This window comes from Podarcis filfolensis, assembly GCF_964270895.1.
Source record: "Podarcis filfolensis genome assembly, chromosome: 16".
NCBI lineage: Eukaryota > Metazoa > Chordata > Lepidosauria > Squamata > Lacertidae > Podarcis > Podarcis filfolensis.
Window position 1 is genome coordinate 9,166,796 of NC_139620.1, and position 12,355 is coordinate 9,179,150.

The 12,355-nt window shown below is 51.8% G+C and overlaps 1 protein-coding gene across 1 annotated transcript in view; it reads left to right on the top strand.

Annotated features, from left to right (window-relative positions):
- Positions 1–5,895: 5,895 nt before the first annotated feature.
- EFNA4 (ephrin A4) overlaps positions 5,896–12,355 on the top strand; it is a 30,761-nt gene continuing 24,301 nt past the window's right edge. Inside the window, exon 1 of the mRNA XM_083591588.1 lies at positions 5,896–6,102. Within this exon, the coding sequence (XP_083447714.1) occupies positions 5,987–6,102 (116 nt within the window). The 5' untranslated portion in view covers positions 5,896–5,986. The remainder of the gene's footprint in view (positions 6,103–12,355) is intronic.

Genomic DNA, 12,355 nt, shown 5'->3' on the forward strand with positions numbered 1-12,355 from the left:
TCTGTTTTTGCTGTAGACAGCCAGAAAACAAGAGTTGGAGAACGTGAAACCGACAGATTAATCCATCTGTAGATATTTTGGACCCCCGACGCCTATCATCCCTGACCATTGTGCATGCTGGCAGGGGTTGGTAAGGAGTCTGAGTCCTGCAAATGCCTGAAGGAGGCACAAAGTTGGATCCAGAAGCCCACCATCCCCCCCCCAATCTCAGAATGGTCACCTCTGTTTTACCTTGGATAATTCTTTGTCCCTAATTCTGTGTCCTCCACTTTTTGGCAAGCAAGTTGTGGTTGCTTTGCTATGCCACTAGGTGGCAGCCCAGCCTAGGAGTCCATCACCCCCCAGCTAAAGATCTAAATATCCATACAGTTGCCTGGTTTGTTCCTAGAGATTTCGAGACTGGGCAGTGCAGGTAGTAGCAGAGGCTTCTGTTGCAAAAACCTCTGTTGGGCATAATGTGTACGTAAGCTTTGATAGTAACGCTGAGTTCTTTGCTTGGGGAGAGAAAAGGGGTGAGAACATAGACAACACGGTGCAGCCATATCGTCCTCCACAAAATTACCTAATCTATTTTTAATTTAAAAAGAAACACGTTTGTATTAACAGACTTTCCATAAATAATCAAGGTACAACAAGTGTCTGTTTTCGAATCATAGAATACAGGCCAATTACAGTCGTTCTCAGACATTTTTGTTGTAGGCATTGAGGGGGGAGAGGGAGGAGAAAATAGATATAAGAAGAAGAAGAGGGGTGGTGAGGAAGACAGTAAACCTTCTTTCTTTACTTAGTATATAAGTGCTTCACATAGATAGGTGCCCCATATCCTCTTTAAAAGACATCTAAGTTGGTGGCCATCACTGTGGCAGTGAGTTCCACAGTTTAACTAGGCCCTGTTTTTATAAATTTCTGCCATGCCACCTCTTCCCTGCTTTTTCTCTAAACTCGAGGGCTCCCAAGGGTTGCCACCCCACCTCGCAGGGGAGTCGCGTCCGTGAGCTAGCTCCCACCCCCCTCTATCCTCCAACCAGGCTGGCAAAAGGCATAACCCCAAGCAAGCATGGTCACTCAAGCAGAGGGAGCAAGGTAGAGCCACAGAGGGGTGTGGCTTGAGGGGAAAGGGGCGTGGCCTGGGGAGAGTTCCGAGGGCCAGACAGAGAGCCCTGGAGGGCCTGAGACGCCTTCACCCTTGTCTTAGGCTACTGCTGTTGGTGGCGGCGTCTTCCTGGCTGCCATCGCCGCTGAGTTTCACCTCCCAGGACACACATCCTGTGGCGAAACGTGGAGGTTGAGTCACGGGACATGCAAGAGTTTCGGAAAGGGACTTGGCAAGGGGGGGTCGCTCCGCCACGCAACCCCTGCGTGAGCTTCGGCTGAAATTGAAATCGCTGGGGATTGGGGCCTGTTGCCCGCACTGCAATTGCGTGCTGACCTTGCACTTTGGCACAAGTTCTCTGTGTGTGTTACGTGTGTGTGTGTGTGTGTCCCACGGTTCAAGCACCTTCTCTCCCCCCCCCCCCCCGTGAGAACAAAGGTTCTCTTGTCCTGCCCAGCCACGCGGATCCATGTTTATGGGGCTTCCCAACCCTGTAATTTCACCAGGTACGTGACTCTCAACAGGAGCCCCCGGCTGCCAGTCCACATCATGTGCTGGCTAGCTTGGGAACGAGGCACGGCTGGCACTGGAAAGGCACTGCTGAAGCCTCTGGATTTGGGATGGGGTGGGTATATTTGGGGGATGGAGGGAGGGAAAGGTTGCCCATCAAAAAGGCTTGTCTGTGTGTGTTGGTAATGGAGCACGCCGCGTTTCGCACCCGGCTCCTTAGCCTCCTTACGTGATCTCCACCTGGGAAAACTATCAAAAGCATTGTTTTTTTAATGACAGGGCATCCTCCAGCACCTGGAATTTCTATGGGCCGCCGGGCTGTGTTCCAGGTCCTGCGGGACGTGCCGATCATAATCGATCCCAACTTTGAACTGCCAAAAGAAATATGGAAGAGGCTGGCAGAACACGAGCCTCTTTGTCGCAGGGTTGTGGGTTTGAGGCTCATGCTGGGCAAAAAGATTCCTGCCTTATAGGGGCTTCAACTCATAGGAAAATAATACAATCCTGCTGGACTAGATCCTGTTCTCACAGTGGCCAGCCAGATGACCCAAGAGGAAACACCCTTTTCTTTCTGCAGTAGGCGACATTGTGAAGTTGCAACTGTGCAACACACACACACACACACACACACACACCTGTCCTCCATCCAGATAATCAAGCACTGTCATCACACTTGAAAGGCACCTTCTACCCTGGCTTAAACCACTTGAAGAAGTCCAGGTAAAGGTTGTGGCATGGGTGCGGGGAAGTTTGAGAGTCCTGGATAGCTTACAGGACCAAGACTGGAGTCCTTCCCACCCCCTCTGGCCGCCCAATATACCGGTAGTTGTCTTGTGAAAATCCTACAAGAAGGATATGGAGATTCTAAGTCCACGCCTGCTGTTTTCTCTATTCAGCAACTGGGAAGCGGCAGGGAATCTGCTCTGAGTGCAGAAGGTCCCAGCTTCAATCTCTAGCAGCTCCAGGTCTGGCTGGGAACGTCTCCTGCCTGCAACCTTCGAGAGCCGCTGCCAGCCAGTGTAGGCATAACAAAACGTCTTGCATATATATGGAGATAGACTTCGTGTCACCCTGGAGGTTCAGTTTGCCCCTAATGGACAGGTCTAGGGAGGTAGTCTTCTTCTGCTCCAGATGAAACAAAGAACCTACATGGAGGATTATAACCGAACACTGTACAATTTATGTCCTGGTGCACAGCTGTGAACCTTCATTTGCTGCTGGGCTCTGACCAGCACGGCCAGTGATCAGGGTCTGCGGCTGACGGGAGCTGGAGTCCAAAGTAATCTGGGGAGGTGGGCAATAGGTCCTCCATCTTTGCCATAACTCCTAATGAGAGTATATGTCTTTCTTGCTTTGTGAATACAGATAACTCACCTCTTCTGCAGGGGTTCTGTTCCGGGGGTCCACACCTAAGTGCAAAAACTCATAAAGGTAGGAATCCCTTAGAACAGCTGATCCCCTCAAGGAAACCCCACATGGGTAGGTGGGAATAACCCATGGAGAGTGGTGAATGGTGAATTCCCCCCCTTTTTAAATTTATTTTTGCTCCCCATTTCCTTATTTATTTCCCACCACCCATGCAAACCTGCGATCGCGTGGGCAAAATCAGTGAGTTACCTATATATAAGACAGGGGAGGGGGGCACGAGTTATGCATTGCAGGGGGAGGTTCAGAAAAAGGGGAGCAAAATGATCAACAATAATAATAATACAATTTTATTTATATCCCGCCCTCCCCAGCCGAAGCCAGGCTCAGAGTGGCTAACAACAGTAAAAGTAACACAGTTTACATAAAATCACAATCTGTTAATTGAAATACATTCTAAAATCAATTCACTCAAGGAGCAACTCCTTCCCTATTAGAAAAAGTTGCAGCATTCGAGACTTTTTAATTGAGACAAAAGGCAAATAAGTCACAACACGATCAACGTTTATAAAATGATGCCAGGTGATTGCAAGCGTAGACATTTGCTGCTGAGCTCAGGACCAGCTTGTGAGCTTCCTGCGAGAATGGGATGCTGGGTTAGATGGGCCTTGGGCCTCATCCAGTAGGCTCTTCCTACTTTCTTTTGGGAGGAAGGAGACCCCAGCCCGGCTGCCCCAGTAACAGAATATGGGGTTACTGCATCCTATAAAGGAGTCGAGGAAGAAGGGAAAAGAACAGACACACACACACACACACACACACGCGCGCGCCTGTATTATTGCTGAGAATTTGGGCCTGTGGAAGAGAGAAGAAACTTTAATCACACTAAACACTTCAATATGTTGTGCTCAGGACCAGTCTCAAAACCACTCCAAATTTTCTGCTTGGCCTGGAGGATTAATTACACATGTGAGCCAATGATGATAAAATGATGATTTGATGAGGAGGACAACTGAGTTGGGGGGGGCGTGGAAAGGTGTCCCTGCGGCCTGGTTTATGGAAGTTTATGCACATGGTTTATGCGTCTGAAGGTCCTGGGCTGCCCAGACGACAAGACCCCATCTCAGTGTCACTGATGTGGCCCCGGCGGAAAGCAGAGCAAGACGTTTGGCACCAGCTTGGCTGCGAGAGTTGCAGGAAGGAGGCCTACAAGGCGCCATGCAACCGTCTAAGGGGCTGCACTCTAGATTTGTGTTACTCCTGAACCTTTTCTTCTCCAGAGATATCCTACAAGGGAGCAGGTATGGATCCCCCCCCCCCCGAGGTTTACTCCCAAAGCCTTACTCATGAATCCGTATAGCTGCAAAGGCAGCAAAGGTTTAGGACCAGAATTTTCCTTCTCCTCCTAGATGGGGTCCCTTCCCAGATCGACGAGCCCCATCTGCCCAGGTGAGATAGATGTATTACGATTTAAATAAGGGATGGAGGAATAAGGAGGACCCCAATTGGATCAGGCCAATAGCCCATCCTGTGCAGTGTCCTGTTCTCACAGCCCTTCATCTTCGGAGTGGTCCTGGCTTCTGAGGTTGCCAGAGGGTTTTGGAGCATACCACAGATCCTCATCCTCAAGGTCCGTATAGTTCAGGCTATGGTTTCCCCAGTAGTGATGTATGGAAGTGAGAGCTGGACCCAGTGCCGTAGCGTGGGGGGTGCAGGGGGGGCCGGCCGCACCGGGCGCAACATCTGGGGGTTAGGGGGCGCAAATGCACGGGTTAGGGGGCGCAAATTACTTGCCTTGCCCCGGGTGCTGACAACCCATGCTATGCCACTGGGTGGACCATAAAGAAGGCTGATCGCCGAAGAATTGATGCTTTGAATTATGGTGCTGGAGGAGACTCTTGAGAGTCCCATGGACTGCAAGAAGATCAAACCTCTCCATTCTGAAGGAAATCAGCCCTGAGTGCTCAGTAGAAGGACAGACCCTGAAGCTGAGGCTCCAATACTTTGGCCACCTCATGAGAAGAGAAGACTCCGTGGAAAATACCCTGATGTTGGGAAAGATGGAGGGCACAAGGAGAAGGGGACGACGGAGGACGAGATGGTTGGACAGTGTTCTCGAAGCTACCAGCATGAGTTTGACCAAACTGCGGGAGGCCGTGGAAGAAAGGAGTGCCTGGCGTGCTCTGGTCCAGGGGGTCACGAAGCGTCGGACACAACTAAATGACTAAACAACAAGTGTAGCAACAAATGCATAAATAATCCCCGTTTTCGGAGTGGTCCTGGCTTCTGAGGTTGCCAGAGGGAGCACACCACAGATCCTCATCCTGCGCCGCCTTCTGGGCATAGGAGCCAAAAATATTTAAAAGGTGTGGGGGCCCCCAGGTTGATGGGCATTGCCATACAAATGGTGCTCGTGTGCCACGTCTTGTGATCGATTACCTGGCCCGCCATTAATTTTTTCTAAGTTGGCACTCCTGGATATGTGTGTGGGGGGGTGATGTCCCGAAATCGCGTTCTCCCCCCGCACCATACACCCACCCCCAAAAGGAGTGCCACGCTCGTAAATATCTGCCCGTCGAGCACGAAAGCACCGGAGCAGGGGCGAGCCGGCAACGTTGGCAACCCCTCCCACCCATCCATCCATCCAGACTTCCGCCGGGTGAATGAAGCGAGAGATAGAGAGAGAGAGAGAGAAAAGGGGCTTTTTCTCGGAGCGCCGCGGGCCTCGAGGGGTTAACTCCGAACTTCCCTCTCCTCCCCCCCCCCCCCTCGCCTTTCTTTCTTCTTTTCATTCTTCCTTTGCTCGGAGTTGCTACTATCCGCGCCGAGCCCCGGCCGCTGATTGGTGGAAAGTTAGAGCTGGCCGCGATTGGGGGCGTGGCCGCGGCGGCAGCAGCACTTTCTCCCCCGCTCGCTTCCCCTCCCCGCGCTCGGCTTCCCTCCGGCCGATCGAGCGCGCTCAGTCCGTCCAGTTGCCCCGACGGGGGGCTCGGCAGGGGCGGCGGCGGCGGCGGAGCGATGCGCCCGGCGGGGGCGCTGCCCTGGGGGCTGCTGCTGGTGCTTTGGGGGGCCCTGCTGGGCCGGCAGGTGCGGGGCCTCCGCCACAGCGTCTACTGGAACGCCAGCAACCACAGGTAACGCAGCCGCACCGAAAGGATTTGAGAAAGAAAAAGAAAAGATGGGGAGGGAGGGATCCAATGGATCTGCGCCGAGGATCTGGGTCGATCCCCGTTTAGGCCTCACCTGCGCCCCGATCCCTCCCAGAAACGCACCCGCCTGCCCCACCTCCAGGCCCCTGCGACCCTCGGGGGCCTTTGCCGCCGTGCGCCCCCTCCTCCCACAAATCAAGTTTTCTGGATCTTCGCTTGCGGTTTGTTGGACGGGACTCTTTTTTCTGTTGTTCGACTGGAGAGAGAGGGGCAGATTCCCTACTTTGTTCCTTCTTGCCTCTTAACCCCCTCCCCAAAATAAGTGGGGTTCAGGTCCTGCAAGGCTTCGCCGGCCTTTCTTAAACTCGTTCTCCCCCGGGCAGGATTTGGTTAAAGAGGCCGGTGGGGTGGGACGTGGGGGGGGGGAGAGAGAAAGGGGTGAGGGGCTTGCCTCTCCTCCCCCACCTCCCCTTTCCGAGCTGGCTTCGTGTTGCGCGCTCAGCATCTCTTTGTCTGGCGGCCTCCCAGGTGCCGCCCCACTTTCCCCCATCTCCCTCCACGAAAAATTCGCCTCTGCCCCCCTTCTTCCCTTCCCCGCCCCCCCAGCTGGCCGTTGGAGGGGGTGTTGCTCATCCAGTTAATGTGGGGAGGAAGGGGGTGTCTCCCCTTTGAACTACCTGGCAGGAGAGTCTTGCCAGGCTTAAAAAAAAGCACATTTTCTTAGGTTGGCGTGGCATTGGTGGCAGAGTTTGGCTGGGCTGGCGGAACCTCTTTAGGCCTGGCTGCTGCCTTGGCCTCTGTTTTCTCTCTCTCCCCAGAGAGTCTTGCCCAGTCTTGTGCCCCACAGGTGCCCGGAGGCTTGGGTGCCTGTCCTTGCTTGTTGGGCCTCTCTTGTGGGTGATGTTTGCCCTTGCTCCTGCCGACTGTTGCTTGGGGGGAGAGCTTCCTGGGGTCCCAGTGGCAAAAGTGACCCCTAACAGGCATTCGCTATCTGGGGGGCTTTGCCATGCTATAGGATCATTCCGCCTCTTTTCCCCAGCCTAGAGTAGTTTAAGGCTCTTAGCTAAGTCAGGAGAGCGTGAGACTCATAGGGTTGTGTGGGTTCGGGCCCCATGTTGGGCGAAAGATTCCTGGATTGCAGAGGGTTGGACTAGATGATCCTCGGGTCCCTTCCAGCTCTGCAATTCTGTGATTCTGCAAACACCCTCCCTGCTGCCTGAAACCATAGAGAGCTGCTGCCAGTATTGCCCAGGTGGAACAAGGGTGAGACTTGGAGTAATGTTGCTTCCTATGCTCCTCTGTGAATCAGCACTTTATTTGGAACAATGAGGGCTGGAATCTTGATTTATTTTTAGGGGACAGGCCAGAGCTCTGTCTTTGAGCCTGTGCTTTGCCTGCAAAGGTTCTCAGGTTCAATCCTCAGCATCTCCAGGTAGGGCTGGGAAAAGGTACCCTCCCCCTTTGCCCTAAATCCCCGGTGAGCCTCTGCCAGTCAGTGCAGGCAATACTGAGCTAAGTACAACAATGCCCTGACTTCACAGAAGGCCGTTTCCTATGTTCTTGTTTAAAACCTTGAGGACTGGGATCTTTATTTTATGGCAAGGGCTCGTAGGCCTGGAGTCTAGCGGCAAAAGCATCTGTTTGGCATTCAGAAGGTGCCAGATTCAATTCCCGGCATCTTCAGGTCGGGCTGGGAATATCCCTTGCCCGAAACCCTGGAAAGCCACTGTCAGCCAGTGTGGACAATACTGTCCTTCTTACTGACTTCTTACAATCCCATGAATGAGGAAGGCGAAGAGCCAACTCCGGATGTCTCTAAGGAATGGTACCCATGTCGCATTTTTCCTGGAGAAAGAGAGAAGCAACAAATTGAAAAAACAAATACAGTGGTACCTCGGGTTAAGTACTTAATTCATTCCGAAGGTCCGTTCTTAACCTGAAACTGTTCTCAACCTGAGGTCCCACTTTAGCTAATGGGGCCTCCTGCTGCCGCCGCAGCATGATTTCTGTTCTCATCCTGAAGCAAAGTTCTTAACCCAAGGTACTATTTCTGGGTTAGCGGAGTCTGTAACCTGAAGCATATGTAACCTGAAGCGTATGTAACCTGAGGTACCACTGTAATTAAAAACTGAGATTGGAAAAGGCTAGCTCACTTTTCAACGCATTTTAGTTCCCTCTCCAAAGCAATGCTAACTTTCTGGATGGCGTTCCCTTTGCTTTCCTGCTGTGCACTCTGCACATGCACAGGAACCATTTCTGCCCGCCTGCCATCAATACCAGGGTTGAGCTTGGGCCTTGTGAATGGGGCGCCTCAGCTCAGCACAATTTTAAGCACTCTGTGTTGTGTGGCAATGCCCAGGCCCTGGTACTAATCTCCTTTTCTCTCTCTCTCTCCCTTTTACTGTTGTCAAGCTTATCCTCCTTTTTCCTTCCTCGGTGGGGCCCACCCGGGGAGGCGGAGGGGGCGAGTCGGGGCGAGTCTGGCTGGCGGGGGGGACGGGACACGGAGAAGGAGGGTGGGAGCTCAGATTTACACGGGAACATTCCTGCTTGTTTTGTTTTCCCTGGCGTGGGAGAGTCAGGTTAGTTGGCGCTTGGGTCTTGGGCCTCGCCAGAGAGGCCTTGGGAGTGCCATGGAGGGGGGAGCTGGCTGCCGGCCCAATCGGAATTATAAATCCCGCGGAAGGATGGCAGGGTGAGAGGGAGCTCCGAACGCAGTTTGGGAGGCTGGGAAAGGCACACACACCCCCGGACCGTGCCAGCTTGTGCAATCTGAATCTGCACTTTTATTCCTCTCCCCCGTCCCCCATATCACTCATTTTCACAAGAATGGGGGGGTCACAATTCAAAGTGTTGGTGCTGACCTTTAAAGCCCTAAACGGCCTCGGTCCAGTATATCTGAAGGAGCGTCTCCACCCCCATCGTTCTGCCCGGACACTGAAGTCCAGCTCCGAGAGCCTTCTGGTGGTTCCCTCCCTGCGAGAAGCCAAGTTACAGGGAACCAGGCAGAGGGCCTTCTCGGTAGTGGCACCCGCCCTGTGGAACACCCTCCCATCAGATGTCAAAGAGATAAACAACTACCAGACTTTTAGAAGACATCTGAAGGCAGCCCTGTTTAGGGAAGCTTTTAATGTTTGCTGTATTACGGTATTTTAATATTTTGTTGGAAGCCGCCCAGAGTGGGGCTGGGGAAGCCCAGCCAGATGGGCGGGGTATGAGAATAATAATAATAATAATAATAATAATAATAATAATAATAATAATAATAATAATAACAACAACAACAACAACCTGAGTCTGGCCTGTGTTACTAGAGGCCTGCAGTACAAACACCAGAAGGTCGCCCCCGCCCCCATGCTGGATCAGGCCGAAGCCCTTACCTCGCCCAGCATCCTGTTCCCACATTGGCCAGCCAGATGGGAAGACTGGAGGCAGCAGTCCTCCTTCCCTGGTGCTCCTAAGGGGAGCCCTGCAGGATCAGGCCCATCCAGGCCTGCATCCTGTCCTCCCAGTGGCCATTCAGAGGCCCACGGGCAGGGTGTGAACCAGTGTTAGAAAGTCAGGTTCATAAGCTAGGCGCCACCTTCAACCTAGGTTGCAGTTGCCATAATGGGACGTCTGTTCGCCCAGGGGGTTGGGCTAGATGACCCGTGGGGTCCCTTCCAACGCTACGATTCTGTGACCTCAACTCCATTGCTTGCCTTTGCGACGCTTCGCTGGTTCCCGTGTGCAAGGAGGAGAAAGGCAAATGGGAAATGGAATTAGCTACAGACTAAGGCAGAGGCTTTTAAACTTGGTTGCCAGCTTGGCGCCCAGAAATCCTTGTCTGAAACCCTGGGAAACTGCCTCTGGCCAGTGTACACCAGGGTTTCCCAAACTTTAGTTTCCAGCTGTTTTTTCCAACTACAACTCCCATCATCCCCAGCTATCAGGACCAGTGGTCAGGGATGGTGGGAACTGTAGTCCAAAAAACCCAGCCAGAGACCCAAGTTTGGCGAAACCCTGGTGTAGACAGTACTGAACTGGGTGGACCTAATGCTCTGACTCAGAATGAGGCCACTTTCTAACCAGTCTTGACGTTTGAGCCTTTAACGCAGAACCATGAGGACTAGAATCTTGAGTAAATTTTAGAAGAAATGAAGGCCCAAGCTTGATCCCTGGCATGTCCAGGTAGGGCTGGGAGAGAGAGCCGTGCCTGAACTGATAGCTCAAGTCAGTAGAGCATGGGTAGGCAACCTAAGGCCCGGGGGCCAGATCCGGCCCAATCGCCTTCTCAATCCGGCCCACGGACGGTCCAGGAATCAGCGTGTTTTTACATGAGTAGAATGTGTGCTTTTATTTAAAATGCATCTCTGGGTTATTTGTGGGGCATAGGAATTCGTTCATTATTATTATTTTTTGAAAATATAGTCCGGCCCCCCACAAGGTCTGAGAGACAGTGGACCGGCCCCCTGCTGAAAAAGTTTGCTGACCCCTGCAGTAGAGCATGAGGCTCTGAATCTCATGGCCATGGGTTCAAGCACCACGTTGTGTCAGAGATTCCTGGGAACTAGATGGCCCTTCTGGTCCCTTCTGATTCTATGAAATCCTGCAGAGCTGCTGCCAGTCAGTGTAGACAGTATGGAGCTAGTCAGTGTTCTGACTCTGTGTGGCAGCTTCCTGGCTGGTTCAGCGTCCTTGTTTCTGCAGTGATGTCTCTGGGAAGCCCCTGGGGAGCAAAAACGAACTTCAACGGGGCAGAAAGCCTCCTTGCTTGTTGGAAGCGGGTATTGAGAGGCACCCTGTCTCTGATCCTGGGGGTAGTACTCAGCTATCCTGTCTCGTAGCCATCGATATAGACTTCTCCTCCGAGGATTTTGCCTAATCCCCTTTTAAAGCCGTCTAAGTTGGTGGCTTTCACCACATCTTGGGATAGCTAATGCCGTAGCTTAACTCTGAGCCACGCGAAGAAGAAGCATTTCCTTTCGTCTGTCCAGAATCTATCTCTGCCCTCTCTCCCCCGCCAAAATGTATATGTATATATTATCCACGGCTTGTATCAAAACTAAATTGTACTCTTTGAGAGTAGAGCCATTGGAAACGACTGGACCTCAGTTAGGTCACCGTCCATTTGAAGCCCTGTGGCGCCAGTCATGGCTTCCTGCAAAGGATTCTGGGAGCTGTAATTTGTTCAGGGTGCTGAGAGGAGCTACTATACAGTGGTACCTCAGGTTACATACGCTTCAGAGAAAGAAAGAAAAAGAGAAAGAGAAAGAGAAAGAGAAAGACGGTTACAGTGGTACCTCGGGTTGCATAGGCTTCAGGTTACATATGCTTCAGGTTACAGACTCCGCTAACCCAGAAATATTACCTCAGGTTAAGAACCTTGCTTCAGGATGAGAACAGAATTCGTGCTCCGGGGGCGCGGTGGCAGCAGGAGGCCCCATTAGCTAAAGTGGTGCTTCAGGTTAAGAACAGTTTCAGGTTAAGAACGGACCTCCGGAACGAATTAAGTACTTAACCTGAGGTACCACTGTATTACCATCTCATCTCTCTGCGGTAGTTTATCTTAAATTTTTAAGTGTCTATATGCTTACCGCATTTATAAATTTTAAATTTATTGTTGTACAATGTTTTGATTGTTTGCTTTCCTTCTGGGACTGTACCCCCAAGTGTGTTTCATAAGCTGGTCTTACAGTACCCATGATTTTTTTAAAATTTTTATTTTTGGCAGGTAGGAGAACCATGACTTTTTTTACAAATGGTATGGTAGCGCTTTTGGAGTGAATGTGTAATATTTATTTTTAACCCCTTGCACTTAGAAATGTAGTGTGTCAGGCAGAAACTTCCAAGAGTGCCCTTTCCCCTGAGATGCTAGCTTTCTAAGTACTGTACCGGGATAGTTTTGTACCAAAGAATGTTCAATCAGACGCACATCCCACCTTCCCAGCCTGAAATGACACTGCTCCTTTCCCAGACCATCACCCACTTACCTGGAGATAAGCCCCACCAAACTTGCTGAACTTCCTTCTGAGTAACTGTTCTAACAGGTACAGGTAATGTGCAGGTTTGAAGTTTGGGCGAAGCTAATTTGACTGGCTTTTTGCCTCAGTGGAGCCTACTTGTTTTGGAGTAGGGGTGGCGCTGTGGGTTAAACCACAGAGCCTAGGACTTGCCGATCAGAAGGTCGGTGGTTCGAATCCCCGCGACGGGGTGGGCTCCCGTTGCTCAGTCCCTGCTCCTGCCAACCTAGCAGTTT